Source organism: Rhodotorula paludigena, assembly GCF_050403205.1.
Source record: "Rhodotorula paludigena JCM10292 DNA, Rt_paludigena_JCM10292v1_ctg17, whole genome shotgun sequence".
In the NCBI taxonomy this organism is placed as follows: Eukaryota; Fungi; Basidiomycota; class Microbotryomycetes; order Sporidiobolales; family Sporidiobolaceae; genus Rhodotorula; species Rhodotorula paludigena.
Genome location: NW_027481441.1, coordinates 305143 through 327840, shown reverse-complemented (window position 1 = coordinate 327840; position 22698 = coordinate 305143). Strand labels below are relative to the sequence as shown.

The 22698-nt window shown below is 68.0% G+C and overlaps 8 protein-coding genes across 8 annotated transcripts; 4 read left to right on the top strand and 4 right to left on the bottom strand.

The window, feature by feature from the left end:
* On the bottom strand, nucleotides 1-486 carry JCM10292_001740 (uncharacterized protein; the record flags this gene model as incomplete). The annotated part of the gene is made up of 1 exon (XM_076648692.1): nucleotides 1-486. A coding segment is annotated over one exon (486 nt), but the record flags the coding sequence as incomplete, so codon positions are not given.
* Nucleotides 487-1655: 1169 nt separating this feature from the next.
* JCM10292_001739 (uncharacterized protein) lies at nucleotides 1656-7431 on the top strand (the record flags this gene model as incomplete). Its single annotated transcript, XM_076648691.1, has 11 exons — nucleotides 1656-4845; nucleotides 4904-5097; nucleotides 5156-5392; nucleotides 5457-5753; nucleotides 5812-5910; nucleotides 5972-6184; nucleotides 6244-6383; nucleotides 6442-6508; nucleotides 6567-6792; nucleotides 6852-7099; nucleotides 7165-7431. 11 exons carry the CDS (start codon nucleotides 1656-1658, stop codon nucleotides 7429-7431), a joined length of 5178 nt encoding a protein of 1725 aa, XP_076505880.1.
* A 319-nt stretch (nucleotides 7432-7750) lies between these two features.
* Nucleotides 7751-10041, bottom strand: PGM2 (phosphoglucomutase PGM2; the record flags this gene model as incomplete). The annotated part of the gene is made up of 7 exons (XM_076648690.1): nucleotides 7751-8210; nucleotides 8273-8375; nucleotides 8447-8563; nucleotides 8665-9220; nucleotides 9295-9706; nucleotides 9771-9797; nucleotides 9989-10041. 7 exons carry the CDS (start codon nucleotides 10039-10041, stop codon nucleotides 7751-7753), a joined length of 1728 nt encoding a protein of 575 aa, XP_076505879.1.
* A 293-nt stretch (nucleotides 10042-10334) lies between these two features.
* On the bottom strand, nucleotides 10335-13833 carry JCM10292_001737 (uncharacterized protein; the record flags this gene model as incomplete). The annotated part of the gene is made up of 2 exons (XM_076648689.1): nucleotides 10335-13661; nucleotides 13732-13833. 2 exons carry the CDS (start codon nucleotides 13831-13833, stop codon nucleotides 10335-10337), a joined length of 3429 nt encoding a protein of 1142 aa, XP_076505878.1.
* Nucleotides 13834-14621: 788 nt separating this feature from the next.
* Nucleotides 14622-16999, top strand: JCM10292_001736 (uncharacterized protein; the record flags this gene model as incomplete). Its single annotated transcript, XM_076648688.1, has 4 exons — nucleotides 14622-15541; nucleotides 15615-15981; nucleotides 16180-16510; nucleotides 16653-16999. The coding sequence occupies 4 exons, from the start codon at nucleotides 14622-14624 to the stop codon at nucleotides 16997-16999; spliced, it is 1965 nt and encodes a 654-aa protein (XP_076505877.1).
* A 74-nt stretch (nucleotides 17000-17073) lies between these two features.
* JCM10292_001735 (YidH family protein) lies at nucleotides 17074-18413 on the bottom strand (the record flags this gene model as incomplete). Its single annotated transcript, XM_076648687.1, has 4 exons — nucleotides 17074-17180; nucleotides 17278-17376; nucleotides 17454-17744; nucleotides 17855-18413. 4 exons carry the CDS (start codon nucleotides 18411-18413, stop codon nucleotides 17074-17076), a joined length of 1056 nt encoding a protein of 351 aa, XP_076505876.1.
* Nucleotides 18414-18943: 530 nt separating this feature from the next.
* Nucleotides 18944-21998, top strand: RRN7 (Rrn7p; the record flags this gene model as incomplete). Its single annotated transcript, XM_076648686.1, has 7 exons — nucleotides 18944-19902; nucleotides 19968-20073; nucleotides 20144-20318; nucleotides 20379-20652; nucleotides 20741-20860; nucleotides 20938-21029; nucleotides 21097-21998. The coding sequence occupies 7 exons, from the start codon at nucleotides 18944-18946 to the stop codon at nucleotides 21996-21998; spliced, it is 2628 nt and encodes an 875-aa protein (XP_076505875.1).
* Nucleotides 21999-22189: 191 nt separating this feature from the next.
* On the top strand, nucleotides 22190-22485 carry JCM10292_001733 (uncharacterized protein; the record flags this gene model as incomplete). The annotated part of the gene is made up of 2 exons (XM_076648685.1): nucleotides 22190-22416; nucleotides 22482-22485. 2 exons carry the CDS (start codon nucleotides 22190-22192, stop codon nucleotides 22483-22485), a joined length of 231 nt encoding a protein of 76 aa, XP_076505874.1.
* Between the last annotated feature and the right edge of the window lie 213 nt (nucleotides 22486-22698).

The window sequence follows — 22698 nt, the reverse complement described above, 5'->3', positions numbered from 1 at the left end:
CTTGTGCCCCGCTTGCCGCAGCAAGTGCTCGAGCTCGGCCACTCGTCGCTCGAGGAACGCTGTGTGTTCCTTCTTGCGATCGCGCGAGGCCTGCGCGGCGTCTGTCGAGGGCGAGATAGGGAGACGACCGTAAGCGTTCCGCGTGATGGGACGGAGAGCGGGTTCGCGCAGCTCACTGCGATTGCGGATCATGCGAGCGACCCTCCGTTGCTCCTTCTCCTTGTCGCTGAGCGCCCTCTGCGGCTGCGCCGCCGCTGCCCCGCCTATCGCCGCCCTGTTCGGGGATCCGCTCGTCGCGGCATTCGCACCGCGGCTGCGCTTCGAGCGCTTGCCGTGCTGGGCCGAGTCGTCGTCGATCATGCCGTCGTCGCCGTCGTCGTAGTCGTACGGGTCGGGCGACGCCGCGTGCGACGAGAGACGGCGCTTGGAGCGGGTCCCTGCGGGGGTCGGGGGAAGGGCGGGCAGGTCGACGCAGAACGAGACCATGGTGGGTGCTGGCGGGGCGGTCGAGGTGCGGTGATCGGGAGCTGTACAGGGGCAAGGCGGTGCGAACGAAGGAAAGGAAGAGCGAGAGACGAGAGGCCCGAGGTTCGCGGAGCAAAGGGAGCTGCGCGGCGGGGCGGTGTGCATACACTCGCCCATTGTCTCGCGGGACGCGGTGCGTGCAGGCAGTCCAGACAGCTAGGTAGTCTTTACACTCGAGCCCAAACGAACGTCACTCTCCTGGCGTGACAGTCCGGCGGGCGCACCACCGACGACGACCCTTTTGCACCTTCTCAACCTGTATCTCCGTGGATTTTGGATCTTACTTCACCTTCGCGCGGTCTTTGGGAAGAAGGCCCAGGCTGCACATCCCGGTCCTCGTGCGATCCCCTTCCAGTGCTCGTTGAGGTTCTTCATCTGGGAAGGCATCGGGGCGGGGGCCTGGACCGCCTGGGCTGGACCCGTTCGGCCCCAGGCCTCTGCACCGTTCCGCCTCGCGCTCTCGCTCGTCCTGCCGCGCCCGTGCCAGCGTGGATCACGCACAGCGCGAGAGACACCATCCCAAAGAGCCAGCACGCGAGCGCAGCAGCGCGGCAGACGACACTCGCGCCCTCCGCACCCGCTCGCTCGGCCTCCTGACCTTCACCGCCTCCCGTCCGCCTCGGCACACGTCTGTATCGCGCGCAATCCGGCTTTGGCAGACTCTCGGAAAGTGTCTAGTGAGTCTCCCGTCTCCTGGCTTGCCTCGATCGCGCAAATGCGCCCTGGACACGGTTCTGTGCCGGCCGCTGCCGCCTACGTCAACGATCGGGATTTGCCGTCCCTGCAGGCGGTGTGCGCGTCCTACGGCTCACGCGAGCAGGTGCTGCGCAAGGAGACTATCGGGCAGATACGCACGGTCGTCGCCGCTTGGTGGCTGTCTCGTCTTGGCTCCTTCGGTGCTTGCTGCTCTGCGGCGCGTCGAGCGACCCGAGGCGACCATCGGTCTGGTTGTGCCAGGAACGCGAATCTAGCACAGGAAATACCACGCTGCTGCTGCTGAGAGCTGACCGGCCTGTCCCGCTGCAGGACTTCTCCGAGGACTGCCACGGGGGCAACGTCGGATTTCGCCAGGTGCGTATCGGTGATCTGGCCGTCGTATTTAAGCTAACGGGGCTGCTCGACTCGACAGCATGACGCGACCAGCGCCACCATTCTTGCGCACAAACTCTTCGCCTCCCCCCGTCTCGTCCGTGCACACCACCTTCCCCGCTTCGCGGACCGACACGGGCTTTGACGCAGTCGCGTCGTCGCTCCTGCACGCGCTCCCGCTCCCGCACCTCGTCTTCGACTCGTTCCTCCGCCTGCACTCGCTCAACGATGCCGCCCGCTCGACATTCGGCATCACGTCGGGCCACGGCGGGCCGTCGGCGGGCGGTGCCGATTTCCCGCCCGGCGGCGCAGACGTCTTTTTCTGCGTAACGCCGGAGATGCAGGCGCGCGCGGCGGCGCAGGCGGAAGCGTTTCTCTCGGCAGAAGCCAAGATCCAGCTCGAGCTGGAACGGCTCGCAGACAGGCAGGAGGGCCGGGAGCAAGGCCACGGGGGAGCAGCGATCGACTGGTCCTGGGGCGAGGGTGACAAGGTCGAGCTGAAGAGCGGAAAGGTGCCCGGAATGAGATGGGCTGCCGAGGTCAAGGTTATGCGGTTCTACCCGCCTTCGGCAAACTCGACGGCGCGACGCTCGAGTTCAGCAGAGCGCGAGGAGGAACAGATGCACGACTGGCTCAATAAAGGACGACACGGTTCGACGCAGCCGTCTTTCACGCCTTCCGCCTCGTCCGCCTGGTACTCCGTCCTGCTCCTCCGACCCTGGCGCGACTCGCATGCTCCCTCTGCGTCGAACGACCACATCCTCTCGCACCGTCGCTCGTTCTCTCTCGACACGCCCATCGCTACCTCCTCGACTTCGCCCTTTGCCCAGAACTACACTCCAACCGCACCCGATTTCCCGCCCGTCCCGCCGACGACCGGCTCGGCTGCAGCCGCCGTCTCCTCTTCCTCCCCTGCTCCGCCGCCTGTGCACCGCAAGGATTCATACGCGGCGTCAGAGCGCACGCCGACGCTCGGCTCGGCACTCACCGCCGCGAATCCGTTCGGGTGGAGCTCTATCGCGCAGCGGCGCGGATCTGCCTCGCTCCTCAGCTCGGCGAGCACCACTCCGCAGGTGGGATCCAGCCGCAATGGCGATGGGTCGAGCTGGGAGTTTGCGCAGCCGTTCGGCGCGACAGCCGAAGAGGCGGAAGAGGCCGGGCAGCGACGCGACGAAGCGAGCGACGGGGCCGGCGAGGCACGGAGGAGCAGCTTGACGGGCGCGTCGACGAACGCGGCAGAATGGCCCGGAGTAAACGCACCTGTCGCGCCCGGTCTGTCACAGCGCCGCGACAGCAGCAGCTTACGCCTACCACACGCGGCGCTTGCGGCAGCGAAGGCAATCACGCCGAAAACGGCGCTCGGGCGCCAGCTCGGCGGGAGCGCCGGGTCCGACTCGAGCGGGAGCGGTGGGAGTGCAGGCAGTCTCGGCAGCGCGGGATCGCCTCACTCGCTGGCGTCTACGGCGGCGACATCACCCTCGCGAAGGGGCAGCACGGTTTCGCCCGTGCTCCCGGAGACGCTCAAGGGCATGGGAATATCGGTGTCGAGTGCGGGCATCCAGCTCTCGCAGTCGAGTCCGCTGGTCGTACCGCCGCCTGAACCTACGTCGCCAGCGACCGTCTCGGCCGCGCCTCTTTCAGCCGTGAATCCACGGTCCCCTGATCTATCGACCCCGGGTGGTGGGATCACGCCAACGCAGCAGAACCCGACATCGCTGCCGCTCCACCTCCCCCTGCCAAAACCGCGTCAGCCCCATCCGCTCTCCTTTACCCGCTCGGCTTCCTCGTCGTCCTCGCCTGCCAGCTCGGCTTCGTCGCAGAGCGGTGCGCCGCTCTACAACCCTGCTCCGCTCGCTTCGCCCCGCCCGACCGCTCTTCCCCCCGTGCCGATCAAGCCTTCGCCGTCGCAGCCCGAAACCCCTGCGCTGCTCAAATTCGCCGCCATGGCAAATTTGCCGAAGACCGGTGTAATCATCTCCGACGCAGAATTTACCAGTGGGTACGTCAACGCGCTCGCTCGCGAGCTGCTCATGGGCGTACCCTCGACCGATGGCATGCCGTCTCCGTCGAAGGAGCACTCGAACCTCCGAGCAGACTGGTGGACGCTCGGCGAGTGGTCCGTCGAGGAAGAGCCGTGGTCGAGCGTGTCGGCCGGCACTCAGATGTCGACCTCGTCGCAACCGTTCTTCTCCCCCTCGGCCGACCTCCGCGCCAACCCGTTCGACGCGAAAGACCTCACCCTGAGCTCCATCATCGCATCAGGCGAGGCGTCTTTCGTCGAGGCGGGCAAGGGCACCGCCGGCACGAATCTGCGCATCGGGCGCGCGAGCGAGTCGAACCGTTATCGCACGACGGTAGCGGGCATTCTCGCCCGCAGTCTCGTGTCGGACGAGCGCAAGAAGGCGGCCCTCGGCAAGAACATCTCGAGTCCGAGCGGCACGTCCCCCGGCCCGGCGCACGACTACACGACCCCTGCCGGATTGCGCGGCTTCAGCACGCACGGCGCGCTCCGCAGCCCGGGCGGCGGGTCGACGGCGTCAAGCAGCGGGTCGGGCTCGAGCTCCGCACAGCAGACTCCTCAGTTTGTCGCGGCTGGCGGCGTCGGTGCGCAAGGCCGCAAGCCGTACAAGGTCTTCGACGCGTCCTTCAGCCAGCGCATCATCGATCCGTTCGAGCCGCTGCTCGAGATGTGCGCACGGCGGGGCGACGAGCCGCCCGCTGCCGATCCCGACAACAGCGACGACGACGACGATGTCGCGGCGGGCCAGATCACGAATGGTATGATCATCGGCGTCGAAGTTGAGGTCTGGGACGCGCCGACCGGCCCGTCGAGCAACCCGCTCAAGCAGGACTCGTTCACGGCTACGGCTCCTTCGCAAAATTTCGGGCAGCGCAAGAAGCGCGTGCGCCGCCGCGTCGTCGAGCTCACCGCCTCGCCGATCTACGCACCTCGCGCTGACGGCTCGAGGCAGCACCTCGGTGGCGTGCTCCTTATCCGCGACGTGACGGAGGAGCGCAAACGGAGGGCGTCGCACACCCAGTTGTCGAGCAAGCGCAAGGCCGCAGCGGGCGACAAGTCGTTCAAACAGATCCTCGACAACTTGCCGCAGATGGTCTGGCGCACAACGCCGCTCGGCAGTCACAACTACTTCAACCAGACGTGGTACGACTACACGGGCGGCGAGCCGGAGACGAGTCTCGGTCTCGGCTGGCAATCTCCGTTCCATGAGGGTGCGTGCTCTCGCAGCAGCTCCTCCTTTCACCTCTGATCAGTCCTTGGTCTGCGCAGATGATATGCCGGCTTGCTTGAAGGCCTGGAGTCACTCGCTCGCGACCGGCGAGCCCTATGCCGTGGAGTACCGCTGTCGCCGGCACGATGGCGCATGGCGGTGGATGCTCGGGCGCGCGCGGCCTTATCGCGACGCGGACGGCAAGATTCAGGGCTGGTTCGGCACCTGTACCGACTTTGACGAGCTCTACTACGTGCGTCGCGCTCCTGCTGCTCACAGCCGCTCCAATTTGACTTCGAGTCACCCTGCAGATGCGCGAGCAACTCCGCAGCACTCTGCAGCAGAACTCGGCCGTCGTTCGCGGCGCAGGCTGCCTCCTTCTCGCCATTGACACCAAACTCCGCGTCACGTTTTACGAGGGCGCCGAGAAGGAGTCGATTCTGTCTGCCTTCAACATCCAGGGCCCGATTGAGGGTCAGGATTTCTCGGTGTTGCAGCCTCCGGACGAGTTCCGCGCGTGTGTCATTAAGGTCATCTCGGGCGAATCGGTGCGTCTCGCGCTTTCCGCAAGCTTGGGCGCGGCGCAAATGCTCACGATGTTCGAAAACATAGCCGTCGGAGCAGGACGAGTGGCAGTCGCAGCTGGCGCGCAGGTATCGCTGCCTACTCACTCCGCTCACCGAGACCCGGAACGGAACGACGAGCATCGTCGGCTGCATCATCGTCGCGCACGACATCACGGATCTCGTCAAGACGCAGGAGCGCCTGCAGCAGGTCTACGAAGAGCGCGCAAAGCTGCAGGCTTCCGAGACGGCCGCGACCGAGGCGAGTCGGCTCAAGAGCGAGTTCCTCGCGCTCACAAGTCATGAGCTGCGCACGCCGATTGCGCACATGCTCGGCCTGTCCGAGGTGCGTCTCCTCTGCCAGTCTGTCGTGAGGAAGACGCAGCTAACCATTCACCATACAGCTTCTTCTCGCCGAAGAGCTCACTGAAACGCAGAAGAGCCTCGCATCGCAGATCTTGCGATCTGGAGATGTCTTGCTGGAGATGATCGGCCAAGTCCTCGTGCGTACTTTCGCCTGGCTGCCCACTGCCACGATTCGCGCTGACACGGTCGCCGATGCAGGACATGGGCAAGGTAGAGGCTGGCAAGCTTGACCTCGAGAGCCGCGCATTTGACCTCAATGAGCTATCCTCCGATGCACGCCTCTTCGCGACAGCCGCCAAAAAGAAGGGTCTGCGCTTCGTCGAGGATGTCGACGAGTTTCACCAGCAAGTCATGGGCGACATGCCACGCCTCCGCCAGGTCCTGACGAACTTGCTCTCGAACGCCGTAAAGGTGCGCCACTGTGTCGCTTCTCCGTGCTCTGACCGACTGCTCACATAAAGAGTCAACAGTTCACCAAGTCGGGTTCGATCACGTTGCGTGTCAAAAGGCTTGCCGAGGACGGCCGCAGCGTCCGCGTTTGCTGGACCGTGCAGGACACCGGGGTCGGTATCCGCAAGGAAGCGATATCACAGCTCTTCAAGCCTTTTCAGTACGTTTCGCTCTCTTCATGCTTCTGTGGCTGTAGCTGACCCGTCGATCCATCACAGTCAGGCGGACGTCTCGACATCGCGCCAATTCGGCGGCACGGGTCTCGGCCTTTCGATTTCGAAAAACGTGAGCTGCTGTCCTGTTTCCTGCTGCCCGACATCTCCTGATTCTTTGCATCGACCAGCTCATCGAGCTCATGGGCGGAACGATCTCGCTCGAGTCCGAGTATGGCGTCGGTACAACGATGCGTGCCGAACTCACGCTTGAGAAGGCTGCCGACCAGATGCTCGAGCTCGCCGACTCGAAGACGCCCAAAGTGGACGAGGGCCTGCGCAAGGAGGACACGTGGCTGCTTGTCGTCGACGACAACGAGCTGAACCGGCTCATCATCACCAAGCTTCTGACGAAGAGTGCGCTCTCTTCCCGCTCCACGCGTGGCAGAGTTCTTACCGACTTTCACTACTCGCAGTGTCCTTCAACGTGGACAGCGTCGGCAACGGCTACGACGCGCTCGCTGCTGTGGAGAAGAAGCGTTACGACCTCGTCATCCTGGACCACCAGATGGACGGCATCGACGGCCTCGAGACCATGATCCGCATGCGCCAGTCGAACAACCCGCAGGTCGCCAATGTCAAGGTCGTCGCGCTCACGGCATCGGCCCTCAAGGGCGACCAGGAGAAGTTCCTAGCCAACGGTGCCGATGGCTACCTCTCCAAGGTGCGTTTGTCGCCTCCAAGCCGGGCATTCGGCCACGTACTGACCTAAGGATCCTTCAACGACAGCCCGTCCGCTCGAACGTCCTCGAAGCGACCATTCTCCGCACACTTGCCCCAACTGGGCCGACGATCGCGCGCCGCACCTCGCTCACGGCCACACCACGCAACAGCGGCGAACCGACTTTCGTCGGCACGCCCCCCGCCGAGTCGTCAAGCGAGACCGGTTTCAACTTTGGCGGGTTCAAGCTGGACGGGCCGGCGCGGCAGGCGGACGACGTCGCGCCGCCGCGGCGCCGCCCGAGCCACCCGTCGTACGGCGAGGGCTCGACGTGACCGTCGCATTCCTCCCTTATTGTTTCTACTACCGTACATTGTGTAGCCTTTCATTTCTCACTGTGCTAATTCCCTCCACTGTTGTTGCCTTTCACGTTTTCCCCTCCTTCCCCTCTTCCTGTTGTACCCCCTCCTCTCCCGCGCACGTTGCCCATTCCACCTAATATTCGCCGCCCATCCCGCTGCATCATTCACTGAAGCGAGACTACCTCGAAGCGGTGGACCGGAGAGAGAACCGAGAGAACTGCGAGTTTTGTTTGCACGACGGAGGAACGGACAATCGAGTAGTAGCTGTCTACAGAGGTTTACTGCGGGGGTGTCATGCGTTAGCTGGTTGGCGTAGGAACCGGATGCGGAGGACACGCACGGTGATGACGGTGGGCTCCTTGCGGCCCGTGTGCTCGACGAGCTTGCTCAGCTTGAGCGCGACCTCGATGAGGGGCTTGAGCCCCTCCTGCGTGTCGCGGCCGTACTCGCTGCTGTCCTGGCTGTACTTTTCGACGTAGAGGCGGATCGTCGCGCCCTGCGAGCCCGTGCCCGACAGGCGCACGACAAAGCGCGACCCGTCGGAAAAGGTGACGTAGTGCCCCTGGTTCTTCGACACCGAGTGGTCGATCGGGTCCGTGTAGGCAAAGTTGCCCACCTCGGCGACCTTGAACGAGGTCGACGACGACGTGGCCGTCGGCGACGAGCCGACAAAGTCGGACGAAGCAAACAGGTCCGACAGCTCCTTGATCACCTTGTTCGCCGCGTCCGAGTCGACCTCCTCGTAGTCGTAGCTGCGCACTCACCGCGTGAGTAAGGGAAAGGTTTCGAGATGGCGAGGGAAAGGAGGACGCACCGCGAGAAGAAGGTGCGGCCGTACTTCGAGTAGTGGTCCTGGAGGACGCCCTTGATCCCCTTGATCCCCTTCTTGTCGGCGGCCGCCAGGATGTTGAGCCATGCTGGAGTGCATGCACCGCGTCAGTGATTCCAGGCGACCGAGCGACGGAGGGGGAGGAGAAGCCGCGCGCACCGACAATCGCCCAGAGACCGTCCTTCTCGCGGACGTGGTCCGAACCGGTACCGAACGACTCTTCGCCGCAGATCGAGAGACGACCGGCGTCCATGAGGTTGCCAAAGAACTTCCAGCCTGCGGCGGACGGAGCGTGTCAGCGAACTTCTCAACGTCAAGAAAGCGCCCGGTTCCGCACGGCGCAGGACGCCCTCGCGTCAAGCGAGCGAGACACGCACCGGTCGGGACCTCAAAGTGCTCGATGCCCTTTGCCTTTGCGACGCGGTCGAGGGCGGTCGAGGTGGGCATGCTACGCGCGAGACCCTTTACGCCGCCCTTTGCAAAGTACGGGATCGACTCTGCCCAGTCGGCAATGATGGCGACCGAGTCCGAGGGCGTGACGAACGCGCCGGCGCCGTAGATCATGTTGCGGTCGCCGTCGCCGTCGGACGCGGCGCTGAACGTGATCTGCTTCTCCTCGACGGCCTTGACGAGGTCGTGCGCGTACGTGAGGTTCGGGTCCGGGTGGCCGCCGTTGAAGTCGGGCGAGGGCTCGCAGCCCTGGATGGACGACTCGTCGAGGCCGAGCTCGTTGATGAAGATGTCGCGCGCGTACGGGCCCGTCACGCCCGAGAGGCCGTCAAAGAGGACCGAGACGTCCGGCTGGTGCACGTACGACTTGATGGCGTCAAAGTCGAACAGCGTCTTGAGGAAGGCGACGTAGGGCTTGACGGCGTCGATGACCTCGATCGAGATGGGTCCGACCTGGCGCTCGCCGAGCTGCGAGAGGTCGACCTGCAGGCAGTTTGACGTATCGAGCTCGTGAGTGCAGCTTCCCACGAGCGATTCAGAGTCCTGCCGCGACGCACCTCGGGCAAGTCGACGAGCTTGTACTCAGTGAGCTCCTTCGAGTGGGCAAAGATGGCCTCGGTGACGGCCTCGGGCGCAGGGCCACCGTTGTCCATGTTGTATTTGATGCCAAAGTCGGCCTTGGGCCCGCCGGGGTTGTGCGAGGCGGTGAGGAGGATGCCGCCCGTGGCCTTGCGCGAGCGGATCTCGTGCGAGATGGCGGGCGTCGAGAAGATGATGTCGCGCGCGATGACGAGCTTGTTGACGCCGTTGCCGGCCGAGAGCTGGATGATCTTCTGCACGACCTCGTTCGAGTAGTAGCGGCCATCGCCGCCGACGACCAGAGTCGTGTCCTTGGGCCCGCCAGGGATGGACGAGAGGATCGACTGGATGAAGTTCTCGGTGTAGTGCTCCTGCTGGAAGACGGGCACGCTGTGCGGGGTTCACCTCGTGAGCTCTGGCCAGCCTTCGGGGAACAGGAGGGGCAAAGACGCACCGCTTGCGGAGGCCAGACGTGCCAGGACTGTGACGCCGCGACGAACAGCGTCAGTACGCCGCATAAGCTCAGCCGCTAGCCTGCGTCCACTCCAAGCGGTCTGGGCTTAACCCTTGTCCGTCGCGTCGAGCTGGCAAACGGCGGCGAGACGAGCGAAGCGCGATGACGCTGGAGTGGGGAGCGTCGACGCGAGAGTGAGCGAGGGAGAGCGGGCGCACCGCTGGTCCTGGAAGGCCTTTGTCGGGACAGTCTTGATCTGGTAGTCGCTCATGCTCGGCAGCTCGCAGCAGTCGTCCAGCGAGACGAGGGGACGGGGGGAAGGCAGAGCGGACCGCGGTGCGCCTCGGCGGGGAAGCGCCCACTCGCCCACAAGGGCCCAGACTCTCGACCAGGTCAGGGGGCAGCAGGCAAGCTGCACTGGTGTTACACGAGAGCAAGACAACACGGTGACGCAGAGTAGAGAGTGGGGAAGACGGCAGAGACGACAACAGGGGAGAAAACGATAACGAAGAGAAAACGCGGAACGAACGAATTGCCACCACCTCTTGCGCACCTGCTCCGCGCTCAGTACGGCTCGCCGACCGTCGCGAGCCCGCCGTGCCCCTCGCGCTGCCGCTGCCGCTCGCGCTCGTCCCGCTCCCACTCTTCCCGCTGCTGCCTGCGCCTGCTCGCGCTCCTCCCCCTCCGCGGCCCACTCGCCGGCTCCTGCTGCTGCTGCTGCTGCTCCGCGCCCGCGCCTCCGCCATTCTCGAGCGCCGCGACGCTCGCGCTCGTGCTCGAGCTCGCCCTGCTCGAGCTGCGCCTCCGCGCGGACCCCGCCCCCGCCCCGCCCGCCTCGTCCCACCGCAGGCGCCTTTCGCTCCGCCCGCGCTCGCGCCGCTCCCGGTCCGCCTCGTCGCTCGCGGGCCCAAACTGGTGCGCGTACGCCGACGAGCGCGAGCTCGACCGCGTCGCGAGCCGCGTGCGCGAACGCGACGTGCTCTTCTGCCGCGCCGCCGCCGCAGAAGACGACGACGCGCCGCCGCTGCCGCCGTCGGGCGACGGGTCGGTGCTCTTGCCCGCCGAAGGCGCAGGCGGCGGCCCGCCGTTCGTCGCCGCGTAGGCCGTGCGCGTCGGGAGGCGCCCGCGCGAGGGCGTGCGCCCGCCCGTCGTCGTCGTCGTCGTCGTCGGGGACGAGGCCCCCGTCGCCGTCGGCGTCGCGGCGGGCAGCGGCGAGAGGTTGTCGTCGCGCTCGCGGCGGAGCGAGTCGAGCCGCGTCCGGTCGCCCCCGTCGCGGCCGTCTCGCGCGGCCTGCTCGAGGTGGCGCTCGCGCTCGCGCTCGACGGCGACGCGCTCGCGCACGCGCGCGACCCACGCGCTCTCGCACACCCGGCGGATCGTCCAGCGCCTGTCGACGTCCTTGTCGAGGCACCCGCGGAGGACGTCGAGGGCAAGCGCGCGCTCGTCCCTGTCGCCCGCGTCGACGGCCTGCGCCGGGTCGAGCTCGTCGGGCACGTCCCAGTCGCCCTTCATGAGGCGCACGCGGAGGCGGAGCTCCCACTCTTCCCAGATGGGCAGGCGCCCGGCGATCATGGCGTAGAGGACGCACCCGAGCGCCCAGATGTCGCCCGAGGGGTGCACGATCGGGACGCTCGAGCGCAGCGCCTCGGGCGACGAGTACGGGAGGGACCCGACCGGGTGGAGCAGCGCCGAGAGCGGCGAGTTGTGCGGGACGGCGGGCCCGGGCCCGGGCGCGGGCGCGGGCGAACCGACGGTGCGGTGCGGCGCGGGGAGGAACGCAGACTGGCTCATCGGCCCGGCGGATGCGGGCTGTGCAGCATCGCCCGCCGACGAACCCGAAGGACCGCGGTGCAGTGACCCTGCGCGCGCGAGCGCCGACAGCGGCTGGACGCCCTGCACAGCAGGCGCAGGCGCAGGTGCGGGTGCGGCTGCAGCGGCGGCGGCGGGCGCAGGGATGACTTCGGCGAGGCCAAAGTCGGCCAGCTTCCACACCCTGCGCGCCTTGCCCTTCCTCACCGACGCGGACGAGGAGGAGGGCACCTCCCAGCACCCGACGACGTTCTCGAGCTTGAGGTCGCGGTGCGCGACGCCGGCGACGTCGTGCATCCACCGCACGGCGTCTGCGAGCTGCACGAAGAACTCGCCCGCCTCGGCGAGCCCGATCCCGGCGCCTGCGCCGCCGCCGGCTGTCGTCGGCGGAGGCGGCGAGAGCGACGAGGCGGCCGTGCCGGCGATGGGGATGGACGCGCGCGGACGCGGGCGCGAGCGGCTCTTGCTCCGCCCGCGCGCAGACGAAGACGAGGACGACGCCGAAGCTGCAGGCTGGGGCTGCCTTGCGCGCACGCGCGGGTCGGTGACATACTCGAAGAGGGTCCCACCCTCGGCGAGGGGCATAAAGACATAGTCGTAGTCGGCCGAGCGGTGCGTGTCGACGAGGGCGACAATGTGCGGGTGCCCGCCGCGCCCCGTCCAGCGCGTGCGGTGCGCCGGGTTGGCAAAGGGCGAGGGGAGCGCCGAGAGCTGCCGCCAGATCGAGATCTCGCGCTGCAGGAGGAGGTCGAGCAGGTCGACCGGCTCCTCGTCGTCGTCGTCGTTGTTGCCGTCCTGTGCCGCAGTCGCAGCGCCCTCGCCTCCCTCTCCGCCCTTCCCGCCCCGCTCAAGCCCCGCCGCCGCCGCCGCAGCCGCCGCCGCAGCAAAGAACCCGTCCCCCCTCCCGGGCGCACTCGACCCCAGCACCTCCACCCCAGGCGCCTCCTCACTCTCCGGCGACCTCCCCACTCTCGGCGTCCCCTGCACGGTCGCCAAACTCGCCGCGCGGCTCCCGAGCCCCGGCCTGCTCGCCGCGAAGGGCGAGCTAGCGCTGCGCGCGCGCTCGCCGACGAGCCGCACCCGGTCGCGCGAAGAAGGGTGGCGCGCGCTCTGGCCCGGCTCGAGCGACGCAAGGGGCGCGAGGGGCGCGGGAGGGGTCGGGCATGGAGAGGGGTGCAGGTGGTGCACGAGGCCTTGGAGGTGCGGGTTCGCAGCGACACCCGCCGAGGCGCTCGGTCCGCCCGCTGCTTGCGCGAGGTCGCTGCTCGCGCTCGCGCCAGCTCCGAGTGCGAGGGCGGCGCGGTCGAGCTTGACAAAGTAGGGGTTGGCGCGCGGGATGATCTTGACCGCGAGCGCGCGCACGTCGTCCTCGTCCTGGTCTTCTTCCTCGTCGCTCTCGCGCCCCTCGTCAGCGTCGTCGTCGTCCCGCATCTCCTCCTCGTCCTCCCCCCTCCTCGCGCGCCTCTTTCCCTTAACCCGCCTGCGCACCGTCTCTCTAACCGTGCCCATCCCTCCCCTGCCCAGCTCCCTGCCCAGCTCGACCTCCCACTCTGTCCCTCGCTCGTCGCGCGTGCGCAGCACGAACCCCTGCTCGTCCCCGCGCGGGGGGAGAGCGATACTCGCCAGAGGCGGGAAGGCGCGGCGCGGTGCCGTGGGGGCAGCGGCAGCGGAAGAGGCGGCGGTGTTCGAGGTGGAGGAAGAGGTCGAGGCGAGAGGGGGAGAAGGCGAGCGGCCCCCGCCGCTGCCGACGGACGAAGGGGGCGAGAAGGCCGAGAGGAACGAGGCAGCGCGCGTCGGCGGCTTCGGGTTGGCCGTCTGTGCTGCTGCGGGCGAGGCACTGGGCGACGACGAGGACGCGGGAGGAGGAGGAGGGACGGCGGGGCGCGGGGACGAGCCAGCCGAGCCGATGCGGAGGCGCGAAAAGGCGTCGCGCGCACGCAGCGACGGGTTGCGCTGCACGGTTGCTCCGCTCGGCGCGGTCGAGGCCGAGGCGGAGCGGTGCAGGCTCGACGAGGGCGACTGGGTCAGGGCATGCCCGTTGGTCGCGGGGGAGGCGATGTTGACTGGAGCGCTGGTCGGTTCCTGCGCGTAGCATACAATGTCAGCGACACTCGCCGGGAAGAGAGAGAGAGGCGCCGGGAAAGAAGCGCACCTCGCTCATGCCGCGCATGCGCGTGTCGCCGTCGAGAGGGCCGGGGCTGGTGCAACTGGCGCTGTCTGCGCGGGGCAGCGGGTCATCTGCGGCGTCGTGCATGACGGCATCGTCGCCTGCCGCGTTTCCGCGCGGGCTGAGAGGCAAGCCGCGGCCGAGGGTCGAACGTGCGTCGGCGAGAGGGGGCGGAGCGGCTGCAGGTGGAGCGTCGGCGGGCGAGGGCGGAGCGAGGTCGTCGAGGGAGAGTGCGCTCGAGTACTGGGCGGGGGCGTGGGAGAGGGCGGGAGCGGGAGGGAAGGGCGAGGTGGGGTGACTCGGGGCGGTGGGTGGTGCGGGTGCGCGGGGGCGGTGGTCGGGTGGAGCGAGCGGCGGGTAGTCGCGTGCGGGTGCCGAGGGCGAGAGTGCGGCCCACGCGGCCCTGCGGAGGAAGCGAGCGGGTCAGGGGCGGGGAAGACGGAGCTAGAGGAGGGACAAGGGCGACGAGGGCGGGGACGGACATGAGAGTGGCACGGGCGGGGTCGTGGGAGCGGTGCGCGCAGGGCTGGCGTGTCACTGGCAGTGTCCGGGCGAGACGAGGCGGAGAGAGCGAGTTGCACGGCCAAGACCAAGTGCGCCGCTCCGTCTGCCGCTGAGCGCTCGTTGGCGTCCTGGGTGCGGCTGCTTGGGCGGACAGGAGATCGAGAGCACTCCGCAGTGCACTGCCACACCGCACACTCTGCCCTCTCACTCGCTCTCCGCTTGTCCTCTCTTCGCTTGTCCTCCGAGTCGTCGCTCGTCGTCCTCATCAGCCAACGCGCCCCCGCCTCGACCCTCGCCGGAACCTCCGCGTGTGCTTGCGGGGGAGACTGTCCCACCTCGGCCGAGTCACAGCGCGCGCACCCCTCGCGACCATGCCCGACTCTGTCCTCGCGACCGCCCACTCGCTGCGCACCCTCGTCGCCGACTCGTTCCCTCTGCCCCCCACAGCCACAGCCACGCCCGCCCCGCACCCACACCCACTGGGCGCCTCGCCCCCGCCCGCGTCCCTCCCCGCCCTCCGCGCCGCCCTCTCGTCGCACCTCTCGTCCCTCCGCTCCTCGCTCGCGACCTTCTCCGCCCTCGCCCTGCCCCCCTCCCCCTCCGCCTCGCAGGACCCCACAGCAGCAGGAGCAGCGACAGGCAAGCGCGAGACGGACAAGTACCTCACCCTCCTGCGCGACTGCGCACAGCATCAAGCCGCGCTCCTCGCGCACCGCACCGCCGCCGCCGCGCACCTCGCAACCCACCGAGATAACGACGCTTGGCCGGTCAGGGTCCCGTCCACTCAAACCAGAGGGGCAGTGCTCGAGGCGCTCGAGGGGATCGCAAAGGAGCTCGCGCTCGTCGCCTTTCGCGACGACGACGGCGGCGGCGAAGGGGGCGCAGAAGGGACTGCAGCGGAGGAGTCGACGAAGCCCGTCACGCTCTCGGTCGGGGGCAAGGTCATGGTCGTCGACTTTGAGGTGCGCGGACCGGCCAACGCAGGCGAGGGCGCGACGGTCGAGCGAGTCAAGGTCGCCTACGTCGTCGACGGCGCCGACCGGGTGTGCGACCCGGCCGCGCAAAAACTGCACGCGCTCCTCGCCGGCCCTGCCCACCACCCCGACGAGCGGGACGAGCAGGAGCGGTGGAAGGGCGTGAGGCGCGTCCTGCGGCAGCTCGGGGAGCTCGACGCCGAGACGGAGCGCTCGGGGAGGGACTGCTTCACGCTGCTGACCGAGTCGCTTGTCGACGAGCTGGGCGGGGCGCTCGGTGGGGCGCAACCTGCAGCGGGCGCAGAAGAGGGACAAGGGTGCGTCTCCGGAATACGCTCGTCTCTCCTTCCCGCTGCGTGCTGATTCGCCTCCCTGCGCTCCTGCGTCCAGCAGCCCCGACCTCCCCGCGCTCCTCCCACCCTCACCGACCTCTCTCCACCCGACGCTGCACCTATACTCCACGCCCCTCGCCTCCCTCCTCTCGCCCTCCCCCTCTTCCCTATCACCACGCACCCCAGGCGTCTACGCCGCCACCATCTCACTCGACCTCTCCGTCCCGCCCGGCACAGGCGCAGGCGAGGCAGAGGCAGAAGCCGCCGCGCCCCGCTTCGTCGCCGCCCTCGACCCGCCCGTCCCGCTCTCGCGCGCGACAGGGCGGGAAATCTGCGAGGCGCTCGGGCTGCGGGGGTCGCGCGACTCGGTGCGGGACGAGGGGGAGGATGGGGGAGAGGAGGCGGACGAGGGGTGGTGGAGCGCGGTTTGTGGGCATGAGCGTGCGAGAGGCGGGCAAGCGGAGGGGGACTTTGGCGGCAGCAGCGGCGATGGGGCCGAGAAGTGCTATCGCATCGTGCGTCTGATTTTCTATCCCGTGGTGTTGCGTGCCATGTGCGCGACGTCCGGCCCGCTAACCCCCTTTCCGTTGCTTCTGCTTGCGCCCGCGCCCTCGCAATCGCAGACCTACCCCTCCCTCCGCCCTCTCTCCCTCCGCCCCGTCCTCCCTTCTCCCGCCCCGTCGCCACCCCCGCTCGTCGCGACGCACCTGCGCTTCTCCCGCGCAGCGCAGCTCGTCGCTGCGCTTGGGGTGCTGCGCAGGCAGGTGCGCGCGAACGAGGTCGTGTGGAGCTTGCTGCGGGAGCGGGAGCGGGGGCGGGATGAGAGTGAGGAATGTGGGGAGGTGGGTGATGCGCAGGGGAAGGGGAGGAGGAGAGAAAAGAAGAGGCGAAAGGTCGAGGCGGTGGAGAGGGAGGACGAGGGGAAGACGATGACGCTCGACGAGCTGTTTGCAAGTGCGTCTCCGCTCTCTCTCTCGCGCGCGCGCATCGGGGTAGAAAGACCACAACATTTGGACACCCACTCGGACGAACTGCCGTACGACACTCGGAGACTGGACACTGACCTCCATCGCCCCCTCTCCGTCCCGACTCGCAGCGCCCACCGCGCCCTCTGCGCTCCCGATCACGCTGCACCCCTCGCGTGGCTCCAGCGGCGGCGGCGGGGGTGTCCTCTTCTCCTTCCCCTTCCCGCCCTCGCCCACAACCGAGCACCTGACGGGCCTCCCCCTCTCGCTCTCGCTCTCCCCCGCCGCCGTGGGCCGTAATTCCTACCGCGCACAGCTGAGCTTCCCGCCGGGCGTCGTGGCGCACCTAGGCGGCGGGGCCGAGCGGGTCGAGGCGCTCGAGCGGAGGGTGGAGAGGGTGCTGGAGGCGACGGGGGAGGCGGGGCTGGGGATGAGGGAGGTGCTCGGGGCGCTCGAGACGGCCGGAGAGGGGTCGTAGAGGTGGTGTAGAGGCGACGGGTTGGCAGGGTGTTCAGCTGCGTAGAAGGGAAAGGCAGACAACGTGTGAGCGCTCTAGTCGCGAGACTGCGATAGGTGGAAGGAGAGCGAGGGAGAGAGAGAGAGGACGCGAACGGACCGGATCGAGAGGATTGCGACGAATGTGGCGATGATGAGCGAGACTGCGCGAGCGAGTGAACGCGATCGAGTAGGCGGGACAGGTGAGTCGGTGCGCGCAGCCTGGAAGCGGAGGAAGACAGAGAGGCAATGAGGACTGACTGATGCAGAAGGTCGCAAAGCCGACGCTGCGGCGCGAGGGCGGGAACTGCGACGGCTCGCGCATGAGCGCCGTCTGGATCGCAAAGTAGCGGTGGATGCCTGCTCGCCGCGCGTCCGTCCGTCAGCTCGACTGGTCGCACCGGGTCCAGGCGCAGCGCAGCGAAGAGAAGGCGCACCGAGGAAGAGAAAGACGAGCGCGAGCATGATGAAGGTGCCGCCGATGGGCTTGCCCAGGTGGCGGTACCGCGTTGAGTCCTTGATCAGCGCCGTCGCCTGCTCGAGCTGCTGCTGCTGCGCTTCGAGGAGCGGGACGAGTGGCGCGAGCGAGGGGTTCGACGACGCGAGCGAGGCGAGCGCAGAGGCGAGGTCGGCCGTGGAGGAGGTGGTGCTGCTCGTGGAAGTGCTGGTCGGGTTCTGCGGGGCATTTACGGTCGAGGTGGAGGGGAGACGGAAGAGCTGGGTGATGGCTGCGCACGAGAGCTGGAGGCGTGAGTGGATGCTCGTCGTGCTGCTCAGGGCGTCTTGCCGTCCTGTGCAGGACTTTCGGGGCGCAGAGGCAGGCGAGTTGGCGACGCACCGATGCCAACCGTCGCCAATCCCATGCTCGTGCGGACCCACGCGAGGAACGTCCGCTCGCTCGCGAGGTGATCTCGCGCGACGCTCCCCTTGTTCTCGAGCTCAAACACGAGGCCGAACCATTTCTTGCGGTGGCGCGGCTGTGTTGTTGGTGCGGCTGCGGGAGTCGGGGTCGGCGCTACGGGAGTTGCGGGAGAGGTTGTCGAGGGCGAGCGCGGCGAGTCGCCGTTGGTTGTTGCGCCGTTGCGGTAGCGCAGAGCGGAGGACGACCCCGAGGCGACGGGCGGAGAGAGGGCCGCGTTGGCGTGGTCGTGTGCGGCGGGGTCAAGCGTGCCGGGACTCGGCGGAGTCGGGCGCGAGGGCGGCGACGCGGAAGAGGGCGAAGCGGGCGAGAGGACGGGGGCGGTGCCCGGGCGCTGCTCCATCGAGCCGTACGAGTTACGGTGCGCGGTGCTGCTGGGCGTGGTCGAGATGGGCACAGGGCGTGGCCTGGGCGTGCGGTCGACGAGCGGCAATAGACTGGCCCGCGACTGGTCCGCAGGCGGGGGATCCCGCTGCATGGCGGTGCTCCGGGGTCAGCGTGGTCTGCGCGGTGTGTGGCGAGTGCAAGAGTACGCACTGGTCTGGCTCACTGCGTGGTCCGGGATGCTCGAGGCGAGGATGGCGCGAGATTGCGCAAGTGTGGCCCGCAGCAGCTGATGAAGAGCGGGGCGGCGGAGAGGGCGCCCAGGGAGGCAGGGGCAGTGCAGGGTGCAGCTGAGCAGCGCACTCGAGGCTCGTATCAGGCTCTGCTCGCTCGCAGCTGGCTCAAGCCGAGGCAGAGAGGACAAGCGCGGAGCAACGCAACGAGGCGGTGCTCTCGACGAGACGAGCGAAAGGCACTCAGACTCACCCAGAGCAAGAGCGAGAGAATGGGCGAGTCTGTCAGAAACTTACAACACTCCCACAGTGCACCTAGCACACTTCTGCCAGACTCCGAGAGAGACGAGGATCCGCCGCCCTTTCCTTCTTTCGCTCCTTCTCTCGACTCTCGCCCGCTTGCCCCGCCTCGAGCAGCTCCACGCGCACCTGCTGCCCCTCTACGCCGGCCATGGCGCGTCGTCCGCGCTGCCCCGTCTGCCGCAGCCGCCGCTGGCACCGCGACGCCCTCTCGGGCTCGATCGTCTGCGACGAGGGCCACCTCCTCCAGGGCTACGTCCACGAGACCACAGAGACCCAGGACGGGCCCTCGCAGCACACCCAGCACACCCGCCGCCTCCGCAAGAACCGCGCAAAGCGCGAGCGGCCGCCCGCCAACGCCCACTTCCACGGCGCGCGCGACCGCTTCCTCGTGTGGCAGGCCCTGCAGCTCGTCCTCCGCGAGCAGCTGCGCGTCCTCATCGACGACCTCGGCTGGCCCGTCGAGCTCGAGCCCGCCGCGCGCGACCTCTGGGCCCTCCTCGTCGCCAGCTCCGACGTCCCGCCCAACCCGCTCGACCACGCCCGCGGCGACGAGCCCCCCGGCAGCTACGCTGGTCCGCGCCCGGGCGACCGCTACACCCGCGCGGGGCGCACGCCCTACGGCAAGCGCGGCGTCGGCAACAAGGCGGCGGGCAAGAGCCGTGCAGAGGCGGGCGACGACGACGGAGACGAGAACGCGGATGGGGCCGACGCGCAAAATGGAGACGGGGCAGGCGCAGAGACGACGACCGCGGGCGAGACGTCGGCCGACGACGGCGACGACGACGACGACGACGACGAGTCGGACGCCGACTCGTACTTCTCCGAGGCCGACGAGGCCGACGACGAGCGCCCTCGCGCCGGCGGGCCCAGCCGGCGCAACTCGCCTTCCGCGCCTGCCTCGCCCGCTCCCGGGGACGCAGCGGCGAGTGGGACCGGGCAGCCCCAGTTCAACCTGTTCAACCCGCCGAAACGCCGTCCGATGCGCGCGCCGAGGGCGCCCGTCGTCGACGACCCGAGGCTGCAGCCCCGGCTCGAGTTCACGCTCCTCATCGTCTACCTCGCGAGCATGACGCTGAGGCTCCCCGTTTTCCTCTCCGACATCTTTCGGTGCGTCCCTCCCTCGAACCGGGTCTACCGGACGGGACCGTCTTGACGAGTCTCACTTCCCGCAGTCTGGCCGAGTCGTATCAGATCATGTACCTCGACGCCGCTTCTCGCCTGCCTGCCGAGATGCAAGAGCACCAGTCCAAGCGCTCGCGCGACCTCCTCTCTCCCTCCGTGCGCCTCTCGTCCTCTCGTCCCCGCCCTTTCTCCGTCGCTCACACGCCCTCCTGTCCCTCGCACGCAGTACGTCCCGCACCTCTACACCCTGAGCGCAGATCTCGAGCTCCTCCGCGCCGAGTCGGTCCAGGCGTGGCTCGCGCGTCTCGTCAGCCTGTACCGCGACGACTGGGGCGTCGAGTTCCCCGAAGCGAACGTGCCGCTCTTGCTCGGCCGGACGTGCGGGTTGCTCGCTCTCCCGCGTGCGTCGCACCGACTCGCTCGAGACTCGACGCGTACTGACCTCGGACTGGGCACGGCAGCGCTCGCCTACACCCTCACCGCGCACCTCCTCTCGCTCCTCCCCGGCCCGCCCTCCTTCCACCTCCCGCCCTCGCTCACCTCGCGGCACCCCGCTGCCGTCCAAGAACCCGGCAAGGCGCCGTGGCCGAGCGTGGGCAAGCGTCTCGAGGGCGCGCAGGACTGGCGCACGGCGCTGCCCGAAGTTAAGGTCGCGACGCTCGTCGTCGTCGTGTGCAGGATGCTGTGGCGGCTCGATGAGGATGCTGCAGGCGAGAACGGGGGCGAGGGCGAGAGGTGCGTTCGAACCACTCGCTCGCTCGCTCGAATGCGAGATCGGGTGTTCACGAGCGGCTCGCTGACGGTCTCCCGACCTGTGTCGCAGCTCTACGCCGCCGCTACTGACCGAGTACGCGCCGTACCTGGCGCAGAGGGACGATTGGCTCGACGCGGTCGAGGCGATTGCTGCGCTCGAACGGCCCGGGGACTTGCAGTTGCTGTGGAGGTGCGGCCGAGCTTCCTCGCTGCTCTTCCATGACTCTGTGAGACGACGAAGTGATACTTATCATGGGCCGCGCGCAGCCGGGACGTTGTCGAGATGACGGGCGACGAGGTGGATGCGTACCTCGACTTCTGCGAGGCCAAGATCGTCAACCAGGACAAGCTGCCACGACGTGCGCTCATTTGTCCTTCCATTATACGGCACGTCGCGCGGTGACTGAATGATTCTGGAGCGAGCAGGCATGGCCGACATTTCGCGCTTCTTCCCGCCGCCCGCTTCGGACCCGTCTCCGCTTGCACCGCCGAGCGCCAGTTCATATCTCGCCTCGCTCTCGCACCTCACATCCTCGCTCCACCCCTTCCCCTCTTGCCGCCCACCGACCGCCACTCCTTCACCCTCGCCAGTCCCCGCTGCGCTCCCTTCCATCCGCCCGACTACTTCCCTCGCTCCGCTCCCCTCGCGCTCCCACTCGCTCGCCTCTTCCCTCCCGACACCGCTCCACCGCCTCCTCACCGCGCTCGCGTCGCACCTCGCCCCCGCACCCGCCGCGGTGCACCACAAGCTCGCGGGCGCGTACCCGCGCGACGACGAGCGCGGCGCGGCGGGGCTCGCCAAGCTCGTCGAGCAGGTCGAGTGGGCGCTCGAGGCTGCGGGACCGCGGACGCGAGGACGGTCGCGCGCTCCGGTTCCGACGCCCGCCGTCGATGCGGATGTGGACGATGACGCCGAGCCGGACGAAGCGCCGCCGCCGCCAAAGACGCGCCTGGATGCACTGCGAGCCGAGGCAGAGCAGCGCGCGGTCGAGCGCAGGGCAAAAGAGCTCGAAGCGAAGCGGGCGAGCGAGCAGGCGTACAACCGCGACAGGTTCTACAGCGACGAGGACGAGTCGAGCGGGCTCGGTCGGAGAGGGAATGCAGAGGAGGGGAGGATGCGGAGGCCGCGCGGCGTGCCGACTGCGAGTCGCGCGGGAGACGTCTACTGGATGGCACCGTCTTCGGCGACAGCTTTGGCGGCGGACGCGCTCTCGAGCGTGGCGGGTACGAGCGACGCGGGCGCTACGGGAGAGGATGGCGAAGTGGAGGAATGGGGACGGTACAAGAGCAGTAGGTACATCGAGGACAGCGACGACGAGGCGGCGTAACTACGCTGGCCTTCAAGTCCCCGTCATGTCAGGACTGGCTCTTCAGTCTGGCGGAATACATCCGTTCAGTCCGATCTGCAGGTGGTGCAAGGACAGACACTGGTGAGAAAGAGCAAAGCGCAAAAGCAACACGATGTCACGTGAAAGCCAGTACGCGCACGCGCAACTTTCTTCGTCTCTGCTTTTGCACGATGTCGGGTCAGAGCAAGCCGGCCTGGCTCGCGGAGTCGTTCCAGCACCAGCAGCAGAAGCTGTCGGCGATTCGCGCCGAGCTCCTCCACCTGGTTGGGCGAATCGCCGACCGGGACCAAGTCATCGCCGCGCAGACGGCGCAGCTCGACCTGTCGCTCAAGTACATCGCCATGCTCGAGAGCAAGGTCGCAGCCCTCGGAGCGCAGCTCCAGGCGAACACCGAGGCGTGCGTTCCGTTCACCTCGTCCAGTCCGATCCTCGACCAACGTGAAGTAGCGAACCCTCGCACAGGTGACATTGTGCGAGCAAAATACGCTTTTGTACGTTGTTGTGCACTTCAACATTTCTGTCTCAGACCTGGACGGGTCACCTGCCTTGCTCTCGCTCCTTCCGGGTCTCAAGGCAGAGTCCAGGAGTGCTTTTTGCTCGCAATGGGCGTTGAGGGATTCTGCTGTGCAAGCCCCGGACAGAGGTGACGCTACAAGAGCCCCGAGCCTTGCAGGGCGAG